Below are 11,875 nucleotides of genomic sequence, written 5' to 3' on the forward strand. Positions count from 1 at the left end.
TTATAAAAAAATAATTATAAAAAATTATAAATAAATTTATATTTATATAAATTTTTTTTTTTTTTTTTTTTTTTGCCCCTCAACTGTTATTTTACTATTCGATTAATCAGATGAAAAAATGACACATTCTGCAGAACTTTCATTTAATATTTTTATGTAATATTAGAATTCAATTTAAATAAGACAATAAGCATTTTATTGCCTAAAATGCATTGACATAGTATTTCTTTACCTGAATGCTTGATCGTTTGTTGGCATCCACAGCTAAAGTAATACTTCTAACATCAACTCAGCTCAACATCAATACAGTATAGGGCTGATCTGTTGATTCATTTTTCAATTAACCAGTTAATAATTGGATAGTGAAAGGTGTTTAGGACTCTTTTTCTTTTTTAAAAAAAAAATAATTTTAACCAGGTGAAGCTAAAACGGCCACTTGAGGAGTTTTGGGTAGAACTGACAAGTCTATATGTATACATGTTCTATATAGTTTTGACTTAATTGCTGCTCTGTGTTGTTATTTCAGCAAATGACCTTGTTTTTGAGTCTGTATACTCAATTTGACGATTAATCGATTTCTAAATAGTTGACAATTATTTTAATAATCGATTAATCACAAGAAATCCAATCAATTGTTTCAACCCTCTTCTTTTTTTTTACTATAAAATGTTTTAATCAGCTTGAAATCAACTTCTTGAGGATATCATGTTTTCAATAAAAAAAATTTTAATAGGAGGTCAAGGCGGCCATCTTGGAGGACATGCTGCGGCTTGGCAAAGAGGGAGGCCTCAAGTCCTTTGAGCAGGTGCAACACTGGCTTCTAGATGAGATTCACAAGACTGTGAATCCTGTAGAAATATATCAAAGCTGAGATGAGTTGCTGATGAAGCATTATTCTCCTCTAACACAACTGGTGTCCTGCAGGTTAAAGCCATCCACATCCATACAGAGATGTTCTCCATCGAGAATGGCCTGCTCACCCCAACAATGAAGGCTAAGAGGAATGAAATGCGCCAGCTCTTCAGATCCCAGATAGATGAGCTGTATGCTGGGATCAGCATGTAGGAGGGCTCACTGGCTCCGTTTGTGTTGTGAAGAGAGAAAGAGGCAGCAAACTGGGGAGAGCAGGTCTAAACAAGAAGCTCCAAGGTATCGAGCTGGAACACAAGAAACTAGCAGAGCAGGCCGACATGCAGCTTTTAGGGTTTGTGAAGCATTTCCAAGATGGGATCTGTGGAACACTAAACCTCACAGTCCAGAGGAGTTTTTACACATGAAGTGTTTTCTATGATCAAACCTCACTACAGTACAAATGTATGATTTTAAAAAAATATATTTTTTAAGATGATTCCAATCAGCTCTTATGTGAACATTTTAAAGAGAAACAGTCTCTCCTGCTCCATCAGGAATCATGGTGTGAACAGCCACATGTACAAACTGATTACAAGCCATATATTTAAGCTAATGGTCCTTTTCTATTAACACAGACTCAGCGACTAGTCACATGCTATTGGACCCTTTTATTTTGCTGGGGTTCGTGACATCAGAAGACTATTGGTCACTTATTGGTCAGGGGGTGGAGCCTCTGTTTGGATCACAGGAGTGATGCTCTTACAATAATCCATTAAAACTCCCAACAGAGACCAAAAAGCCACACGTCGAGTTACACTGCTAGGCGCTAGTGGAAAAGGACCACAACAGTCTTAGCCATTTTTATATCAACATCGTCATCTTTGTACATTAAATGTACATTTTAAACTGTTTTCACTGTTAATGTAAGAATAAGTTTGGTATCTCATGTACTAGTTTAGACACTAAGGACAACAGTCTGATCTAGCTGTGTTTGGGTATCTATGGGAACAACATGGGAAATCTTTGTCAATGTATTCATTTATTTATGATAATGATGAGAAAAGGTTACTGGCTAAAGAACCTTTCCTAAGTGAATGTTATTTTTTAATGAAAAGTTAATCAACAGGTTGTCATTTTGTAAAAGATTTCATTAAAGAAATTTTAAAAAATCTGTGTAAACTATTTACCGTGTGGCATTTGTACATTTAGTCATTCATCTTTGCTGCTCTTATTTGTTGCTTTGATAAAATTAAGAAAAACTGATGTGGGTTCCCTTCAAATCTGATTAGTTTCTGTAAGATCTTAAACAGTATTGCATGTTTATTAAATTCAGTCTCAGACCTGAAAAGGCTTAAATCACACTGATGTTGCATATTTGTTCATAAATAGCTTCTTCAGTTGACTGTCTTCTTCTTTTTTGTTATTAATTTGGGCCAAATTCTAGTTCTGGCTGATAAATTCAGGGCAGCATTGACTTTATTAGAAGAAATGTAACTGGAAACATTCAATCCTCTCTGCAAACTTTAACTTGTAACAATCTTGATGGCTGGTCACAATCAGCTGGAAGGGAAAAATTAACCCCAAATCATATCTCATTCAATCAAAATTGACTTTAATTTGTTGCAGCTAAAAAAAATTTATTTTTTTATTTTTTATATGAATAAAATCACTTTGACTTTTAAACTTCTGGTTGTTTTTAAGAATTGAGGGGGTAATTAAAAGATGTAATGTTTCCAGATTAGATCCAATAAAATTATGCAGAATTGGATTTTTAAAAATTCCAACAAAAATATCACCACAGCAATGGTTCAAGTGCATTGCTCTGAAATGGCGAAGAAAGGCAAGATCTTGGGCAAGATGACCTCCCGCTTTCCGTAGGACTAGACCGTTCCATATTCACATTTCGAGCGATATAATCCTATATTTAAAGGAATTTCCTAAATCACTCCTGCTTCTTTTAAAGCTTGACTGCACATTATTTTTAAAATATATGCTGCTTTATTTAAACTGTGAATTTCAAGAGTTTCTCTCTCTTCCTCACCTTGTAAATATTCCTCTCACCCCCTCGGTATTCGCGGAATGGTTCCGTCCGGAACTCGAACTGTTTTGCGGGAAGCAGCTGTTTCAGGTCGAGCTAACGGTGTCAACAAAACATTGACGAAATGAGGTGAGTAAATTACACCAATCCGTCTAAGCAGCTTGTTTTTGTTTTATTACACAATATATCCACATTTTGTTGTTCGAAAGTTCAGTAATAAAAAAAGACTGAAGCCGTTAATAGAAAAATAAAGCTCTGTTTTCCCTGTTAATAGGATTGAATACGTTTTTTTTTTTTTACAGAACGTCACGACATTAAGGTTAGCATGTTATATGTAACTTATATTTAGCTTTTAAATGTGTATTCATCGTAACTAATATGGGTAACAAAATATTTCACAATAATGCTGCTCTAAAATGGCGTTATCGTAATCCGGTCCAGGTCACTTAAAATTAACCTAGAGATGATAAAATGCAGCTCGGATCCATATAAAGCAGAGAAACAGACATTTTTTCGGCTGATGACCTTTTTAAACTGAAAGCAGCTAATTTCTCTATAATTTATTATTATTATTATTATTATTATTATTATTATTATTATTTTTTTTAATTTTTAAGGCATCATTGCCAACACAATTTGTTTTCCTCCAAAATTTTTTTAGATTTCATAGGCCTGTTTTAAAATTCCTTCATTTTTATTTGTATTTCATTGATTTTGCTGAAACTTTTTCAATAGGTTACAGTCTAACAGAAAATTAAGAAATTAGATGATAAACCTAAGCATCTATTCAGTTATTTGCTGATTTTCAAAAAATGGATCTAAGAAGATAGTTTTAGTTAGTGTTTGAAGTGAAAAATGACAACTCTGTTTTAATATATTTAATGATTAGAAAAAATCAGATTCTTTGGTGTTTGACTTGGAAACATGTCCATTTCATTGGCGCAACAAGTAAATATAAAGCACTCTGTAACCTTAGAAAGCACAATTAGAAAATAAATATATATCACGGCAGATTGATTAAGCTGTAAAATAAAGGCCTGTCTCTGTTTTCTCATTCCTGCGGCGTCAGAAAGGGCCAAGGAACCAAAGTGCCTCCGGGCCAGGCGCACAAGAGCCAGGTGAGTATGTCTCTAAACGCTGACTTATCGACTCTGTGCTGAAAAATCTGTAAGTCTTGAACTGTAAACCTGTTGTTTACGTCCTAAATAGATGGAGTCCACCAGTCTGTCTGCTGTGGACCAAGCCAGCTTCTTAGAGGGACTGGAGCGGAACGATAGTGAGTGTCTCCCCTTGTTGCTGCACCAACAAATTCAACCCATTTTGCTAAATTCAAATGTGAAATTAGTTTTGTTTACCTCTTGAAAGCCAAACCTTTATTGGATCTGTTCCCTAGGCAACCCTCTTCACAGCACTGCCTTGGAGGAGCACTTGGATGTCCAGGAGGAGGAACGGCTGGACAAAAAACGAGTACAAAGAGGGAACATTGCTCCTGTCGAAAAGCAGGGAGCTGCTGCGAAGAGAAAAGGCTCAGGAGGAGGAGAGGAAGAGGAGAGGAAGAAGAAGAGCAGGACTGATACAGCAGGGAAGGGAAGAGCCAGGTAAAGTTCAGCGCTTTGTTTTGTATTTCACATCATTTCGGCAACAGTTCAGATCCGTTGCTCATTGCCCAACAATCAGGCAACAAAAAGGAGCAGCAGAAAAGCAGCCGGATGAAAAAGTGGGGAGGTCCAAAACAACCCGGACCATGGCGGCGATCAGTCGGCGTCTGAGTGGGAAGAAGCCTGTCGGGATGAGGAAGGTCCCGGGAAGGACGGGTGCTGGAAGGACGGCTGCTGGAAGGTCAGCACGCTAATCAAGAGACGCTCCTCAGAGTTCATCATGATAACAGGAGTAAAAATGTAACACAAACAAATTTGTTCCAGTTTTAATGAGGCAGTCAATACTTCAGACAACTGAAAAAAAAATATAATATTAAGTGAAAAGTTCGATTTTTTTATATTTCTTTTTTGTCTCCCATTTTACAATGTAAATCGTATTATATAGATTCATAACAGGTGGATTTAAAATATTTTAAGGGGCATTATTATGTAAAATTCACTTTTTTGAGCTTTGCATCATGTTATAATGTTATCAAGAACATAGCTGGAGTGCTGCCTTGATTCTTTCATGCATGTTTGAGAAATCCATTAATCTCCATGGCAACCATTCAGCTGTGCAAAACAGCTGGGTGGAGCTAGCTCCGCCTTCGAGGACGAAGCTCCTCCTCTTAGGGGCAGTTTTCAAGCTACCAAACTTCAACTTTACAGAACAGCTCTCCCCTGTGATGCCCCCATGCAGCTCCTTCAGACTAGCCAGCAGAAAATGGCAAAGACCTGGTGGAACTGCACATCTGCTGAGCTTTTTATATCAGCTACTTCTCAGTGCAAAAACGTTGTTAAAAAGTTAATAGAGGAGCCATGTTGTGATGATTTCCTGAAGGCGGAGTTTCAAAAAAAGTATGAACTTCTTAAAGAGACAGAGGCCCAAGGTCAAAGCTCTAAATCCGGAAGCCAAATTTCTTAAGTCATATATACATATACAGCATTTTTATAACAACTGCTGGTAACATAATTATCTGTGTATGCTAAAAAAAATGGCGCTCTGTGCCTGGAAAACAAATAACGCTGCCCCTTTAAGCTTTTATTTCTTATAATTTTGATGTTTACAGCTTACATGTAATAAAAACCCAAAATTGTGTGTCTCAGAAAATTTGAGAATTACATAAGCTCAATTTAAAAATTTATATTTTACACAGAAATGTCAGATTTCTGGGGGGAAAAAAATTAAATTTCTATTCACTCAGTACTTGGTTGGATGTCCAACCAAGTACTGAAGTAATGAATCTTTGTAATATGAGTTTCACTTTCTGAAATGAATGATAAAAACAATCTTTTCATGAAATACCAATTTTTCTGAGGTGTTTCTGCATTTTCTTTCTTTTCCCCTTCCAGACCGGCACAGAGGCAGCAGTTGGAGGAGGAGGGCGACACGGCGAGCGAATCAGCTGATGAGAAGACTTCAGAGTCTGAGGTAAAGATTGTTAGAAGACGACATTGAAAGCAGGGTCGGCGAGGTAATAGTCAGTTTATAATGTACAAACAAGGTTTCCCCCAGAAAACTTGCTAAGCCCGGCAGTTGAGCACTAGGGCAGTCGTTCAGTCCAGCAGCCCGTTGTGTTTTTGAGTTAAAGTTGACAGGAAATTTAAAAATATCACTTGATAATTGTGTGTTATTGAAAGATTGGAAGATTAATACATGAACACCAACTATAAAGCCTTAAAAAATGCTAACATTTTAAAAAGACTTTAAAAATAAGTAATCCTGAGCCTGGTGGGGGCACAAGTAAAGCCTGGTGGCCCGCCAGGCTTATGATACACAAGAGGGAAACCCTGACAAACACAGAACCTCTCCACATTCCTACAGAGGTTTTGTGTCTGTACATAAAAATGACAGAATCTGGAGAAAAAATGCTGTTCGCACAACTTTTTTTGTCTCTCTCCAGGAGGAATTTGACTCGGATGGAGGCCGGAGGAAAAGCAGGAGGCTCCCTTCCTCCGATGAGGAAGATGATGCAGGCAGCGTTTGGGTATGAACCCACGTTCAGCCTGAAAGCAGCAGCTTGACGTCCGTATGACTGTTTCCTTTTTTTGTTTGTCGTTTTCCAGAATCCGACTCCAATGACAACTAAACGCCTGACTAAACGGCTCAGTTTGGGAAGAAAGTCTTCATCAAATAAGAGTATGTTGAAGATTTTCAAGTAAAATCAAAAATGTTTTCAAGCTCCAGTGTGCTTGTATTAGATGTGAATATTTGCAGCTCAAAATGCTAAAGCCAGCGGCGGCATCGGGCAGAAGAAGCGCGCCGGCCGGGTGGGATCCCAGTTAGAGGTGGTGCTGGATGCCGTGCTGGATTTCTGCCAGCAGTACGGGTAAAATCACCCACATGGAGCAACCTGCAAACGAACTCTTTCACTTTGCGTCAAAAGCCACTTTCACTTCTTTTGTGCGCTCATTTCCAGGGAGACAGTGGAGTCGGCAGCAGTCAGAGAATCCATTGATTGTTTCACCAACAACGTGGAGGCTCAGCTAGAGGAACAGGTTCGCCCTGCGACACTGCTGCTCTGTTACACGCTCAAGCACTTTGGTTCTTATTTATTGTTTTTGGTTGTTTGTCTTTTTATATTTTGGATATTTAAAATGTCTTTCATTTGCACATGGGAGTGCTCTATACAAAGTTAAAGTTTCTTAGTGTTTGAGCAGGCAAGCTTGCCACTATCAGCAGATTAGTTGAAAATGGTGTCAAAACGACCGTGTTATCACATTTGTAATCGTGACATACCTGGGTGTACTTTCATTCTTATGCAGTTATCAAGATATTAGTTGAAAATGGTCTCAAAATTATAATTTTGTTGTTTATCCCAATCATTTCTGGGACAATTTATCATCCAGCAAAATTATTTGTGACAAGAAGTGTCACTTTTTATTGCTTATTCAAGGCGGTTATAGTAGGAAGCCTAGCGACCCTCTCCATGGCAACACTCCAGTTTACTCTGGGTGACCAGAATGCCAGAAGTAGAGATGTACAATGTATCGTTAATAACATTGGTATTGTATTGTATTTTTAATTTTTTTAACATATCAATGTCGGTTCACTAAATAAAACCGGGCCGATTATTAACAACCAATATTTATTTTTATGTTGTTGCCGTTTGTTTCTGGAGCTTTGGTCATGTGACAGTGGTGGTGATGCAGCACAGGATTGTGGGAAGTATAGCTGAATCAGTGGAGAAGTACACGCATATTAGCTTGTCATAGTCAGAATTTAACATGTTCTTAGTTTTTTAAAAACTAAGAACATTTGAGTACCGTGTTTTCCGCACTATAAGGCGCACCTAAAAACCTTCAATTTCCTCAAAAGTCGTTGGTGTGTCTTATAATCCGGTGAGTCTTATATATGGACCAATATTGAGCCACAACAGACCTAGCAACTACGGTAAGCAGCCGCCGACTTCATTTTCGCCCGTAGAAGAAGAAGTGCGCAGTGCATGCTGGGATAGTTGTCAGAACGCTGGTTTGTGAATAAAGTTTGACTGACCTATCTACCTACCAACTGTCTAGAATCAGGTCGTCTGCAGGTCATTTAGCACCACGTTCTCCATGAACATGCTGTGCGCAAACGGAGAAGGGTGACCATCGTCCGGCCCAGTCGCGGAAGGCTCTCCTTGCAGATCGGAGTCAGACTGTTTTGTTGACATTCCCATTAGTGTAGCTCCATCTAGTGGATGCATAACGTAACTCCAGCCTCTACTGTAGCGTCTATTCTATGCCCTAATGTGATGCGCCTTATATGAAAAAAGTTTTAAAATAGGTCAGTCATTAAAGGTGCGCCTATAGTCCGGTGCACCTTATAGTGCGAAAAATATGGTACTCGGATGCTAAAGTGTATCTAAATCTGCCCATTATATCTAAAAATGTAACTTTGGTTTTTGAAAATATCAGATGCATTCCTTGAGTTTCTTTTCTTCCTCAGATCTCATCTTTGAAGGATCTCAGGTCTTTGAAAAGAGAGAACATAAAGGTAACATGCATGCTTCTCCAGAGTGAAATCCAGCAGCTCCAGCTAGCAGCTAGCATCTAGAGGTAGGATTGCTGGTGACAAGCTGATCAGTTCTCTGCGGTTTCTGTTTCGGCAGGTGGGCTCTTTGATTCGAACGAAGACTCAGAGACTGTTGAATGCCAAACACGAGCTAATGAGGTGAGGAAAAAGGAAAACAACTTGTGGCCCCTTCACAAACATTTAGTAATCTGATGTTTTCTCCGTGTGTCATTTTTTGAAGGGAAGTTATGTACAGTGTGAGAGTTTGTGAATTCCTCTTGTTGGGGTTTGGTCATGCAGGGCAGAGAGGCAGCTGTGGCTGCTGGAGAAGGAGAAAGCGGAGCTCCAGCAGAGACTGGACGATCTCAGAAGAGGCCGGACGTTCCTCCAAGACGTCAGGGAGCTGACTGCGCGTTACCTGGCCCACCGACACAAGCACCCCGCTGAGAAAGAGACGGTACAAACGCAGCAGGATGTTGACGATAAACGTTGAGATTTAGATACTTCCTGTGACCGCCTCATTTATAGTACCTGTGGTGAAGAAGTCAGCTGTTAGGACAGTGTCATATTCTCACTCTGAAATGTTTAATATGCAGTTATTAGGGGTACTGGTAAAATAATTGTCATTGTCAAATAATGCATATTTTCGTCGTTTTCTTTTTCACCCTTGTCTTACTGAAACATTCAGTTTTGGATTATACTTCTGCAATAAAAAAAATATATACAATATTTATATATATATATATATATATATATATATATATATATATATATATATATATATATAACTCATTAAGCCCTCTTGCCAAAAAGTGAAGCATTCACTAGATTTTTATGTTCAAGTCATCAGAAGGAACATTTTTATGTTTAGTTGCCGTTTATCTCATAATGCATGTTCATATCTGAGGCATAAGTGACGGTAGCATTTTATTTCTTTTGTTGTAGTTTGGAGCATCCAGTTTACCGGCTCTGCTGTTGGAAACAAAACTCATTCAGTTACCAGAACATCCTCCCAGTGAAGTCCAGGCTAAGAAGACGGCTCAAAAATAATGAGATTTTTCTTAGCATTTGTGTATGTAACTATAATGTAAGATAAACATGTTCAATAAATGTGGTTTTTCGATATATTTCTGTGGATTTATTGTCATTAATTATATTAGTAGTAATGGCATGAGACTATAGAGGTAAAATTACTTGAAACTACTCGGTTAAATCAAAGTTAACAACGACAGCTTTCTCAGCCAATCAGCTTCCGGCTGACGTTCAGTCCCTTTTACTGATCCGCCTACAAACTGGTGCAGCGTCTGATTGGCTGGAAGTGTCAGGTTTATACCCTCGAGGGAAAAAAACTATCGTGCCTATGTTCTTACATTCTATTACGCACTTCTACCAAACGTCTCTACAAAAGGTAGGTTCAAGGTGTCTAGAGTGAGTTTGTTGCTGTGATTCACGGTAAAGAGCCGAAAACCTCTAAGGTGTGTGTTGCGTTTGCTCCAGCTGTATCGATAAGGTGGCTGTTCCAGATAGTTTGGTATGGCAGTAGAACAGAGGAAATCTTACTGAGTGCCTTCTTGTCATATGTGACGGGATCATCGCGAGGACAAGGATTTTAGGGTGAATTAACAATGAGCTGTTAATTCCTTATTTGTTTTAACTTGTACAAGTATGACACCGAAATATTGTCATGTTAATGGTTCCCCATTTGTTATACAATCGTTTACTGTAAATTGGGTTGGGTGTAATTACACAACTATAAAGTGATTCATACCTGTTGGATAATTTATTTTCATTTTCGTTTTTCACTTGACATTTACTGTTTATAAAGAACTGTAAATGGCTAGGGTTTAATTTATTACTTTGGTTTTGAGCCTTAATGAAATTCCGAGCAACACATTCAATATGCCAATTCTGAGCCGTTTGTTTCAGCTGAACAAATGTGTGAAAAAACTCTTAAGCTTTCGGTCGGAATAAAGCGGACAGCTCCACAGAGGAACCACACTGTTTCTGCAGCTTGTGTCTTGTTTTAAAAGTTAATGTTCCTGAACTGAAATTCTGTAGCTGATTTGCGGATTACACAAGAAAATCCCTTGACACGTCACTGAGTCAGGCTCATACCGAAACACCGGGCAACTAAAAAACAATTACGAAATTATCTTTTACAGTGATAAGATCATTCCGCATACCTGGCTGAGTGATCCATGTTTAAATCTCCATGTTCAAATATGTTTGAACACATTTGAACATGGAAAAACCTTTATTTTAACATTCTTGTGTTTAATATAGCTAATCTTAATTTAGGTAGGTTTGTGTTAAATATGTAATCTAAATAACTAGAGATAGATATTTTTGAACATACATAAACACTACAGACAAGAGGTGGCAGGAGAGACTGGCTGTTATCAGGGAGGAACCACGCCTTAAATTAACTCTGGTCTCAAGCAGCAGGCAGGAGACATGTCAAGTTATCTCCCACAGGGAGAAAGCACTAAAAACTTGAGGAAAACAAACTAATACTTTTATTAATTGTAATTTAATTTGTAGGATATTTTTCTTAGTTATTAACAGCATGTGTTGATTAGAAAAGTTTAATTTGTAGTTTTATATTAACAACTAGTAGTGTCTAGGCTAAACTGTAATATCAGTCAAACATATAATCAAAACTAAGGGAACATTAATTAGGAAATGTTTAGAATGAATGCCTTTCTATTGAAAATACTCTATAAGTGTTGTAATTCTTCAAATCGGTGCTTTGATTTAAGAGGATGGAGAAATCTGAATCACTTGGTCCCAGGCTCCGAGTGGTAAAGACCTGTGTTTGGATGGCTGTTCGGCGAGGTAATAAAATAAGATAACTTTTTGGTGAAATCTGGTTAAAAACAAGAATCTTTTGTTCAATTGGAGAACTGGGAGAAAGTCCAGGTTTCAAACTCGCATGAGGTTGCTCTAAAATGACCGTTGGTCTCCCTTGTCCAGAGAGAGAAGTATTGTAGTTAAACAGATCTTAGAAGGTAATAAAACGTCCCAACTTAGTCATTTGAAACTGGTGTCAGTTATACAAGGAGAAGACACGCCATAAGTGCATAATTGCATAAATTAAAAAACAAGGAAACACCCTTTTGGATAAAACTATGCGCCCCACAGGAACGTATCAGATTGCTTTTGCAAAACGCATGAGCACTCTCCAAAGACGCATCTTTCCTCTTCTTTTATTTCGGCATTTTTCCTTTATCTTATTTGTCTCAGGTAAATTAATGAATGCTTTCTGATTTTTTTTTTTTTTTTTTTTTTTTTGGCAGTTTTTTATTGGAATTTTTTTCTTTTTTTTTTTTTTTTTTTAAGCCTTTAAATCTT

At 37.8% G+C, this 11,875-nt stretch overlaps 3 protein-coding genes across 7 annotated transcripts in view; all 3 read left to right on the top strand.

Annotated features, from left to right (window-relative positions):
• Positions 1–2,031, top strand: part of LOC106934610 (long-chain-fatty-acid--CoA ligase 1-like) — a 19,176-nt gene extending 17,145 nt beyond the window's left edge. For all 3 annotated transcript variants that reach the window (XM_015014610.1, XM_015014611.1, XM_015014612.1), the window contains exons 21-22: positions 734–805; positions 925–2,031. In XM_015014610.1, the coding sequence (XP_014870096.1) occupies positions 734–805; positions 925–1,065 (213 nt within the window). In that variant the 3' untranslated portion in view covers positions 1,066–2,031. The remainder of the gene's footprint in view (positions 1–733; positions 806–924) is intronic.
• Positions 2,032–2,722: 691 nt separating this feature from the next.
• Positions 2,723–9,651, top strand: cenpu (centromere protein U). 2 transcript variants are annotated; one of them, XM_015014609.1, is made up of 14 exons: positions 2,723–3,015; positions 3,955–4,008; positions 4,100–4,166; positions 4,284–4,488; positions 4,568–4,729; positions 5,881–5,959; positions 6,432–6,515; positions 6,595–6,667; positions 6,746–6,857; positions 6,948–7,026; positions 8,459–8,506; positions 8,622–8,683; positions 8,825–8,981; positions 9,470–9,651. In XM_015014609.1, exons 1-14 carry the CDS (start codon positions 2,932–2,934, stop codon positions 9,572–9,574), a joined length of 1,371 nt encoding a protein of 456 aa, XP_014870095.1. In that variant the 5' UTR covers positions 2,723–2,931; the 3' UTR covers positions 9,575–9,651. The 2 variants fall into 2 exon arrangements, with proteins under 2 accessions (XP_014870095.1, XP_014870094.1); XM_015014608.1 differs by having other exon boundaries at positions 2,726–3,019; positions 3,960–4,008.
• A 197-nt stretch (positions 9,652–9,848) lies between these two features.
• The window catches only part of LOC106934607 (caspase-3-like), an 11,298-nt gene continuing 9,271 nt past the window's right edge, over positions 9,849–11,875 (top strand). The window contains exon 1 of one of the 2 annotated variants that reach the window (XM_015014606.1): positions 9,849–9,932. The gene's annotated coding sequence lies outside the window, so the exon portion shown is untranslated. The other variant, XM_015014607.1, reaches the window with a different exon arrangement.

Source organism: Poecilia latipinna, unplaced genomic scaffold (genome assembly GCF_001443285.1).
Source record: "Poecilia latipinna isolate Pla-1442-1.1 unplaced genomic scaffold, P_latipinna-1.0 Scaffold1834, whole genome shotgun sequence".
Classification (NCBI taxonomy): domain Eukaryota; kingdom Metazoa; phylum Chordata; class Actinopteri; order Cyprinodontiformes; family Poeciliidae; genus Poecilia; species Poecilia latipinna.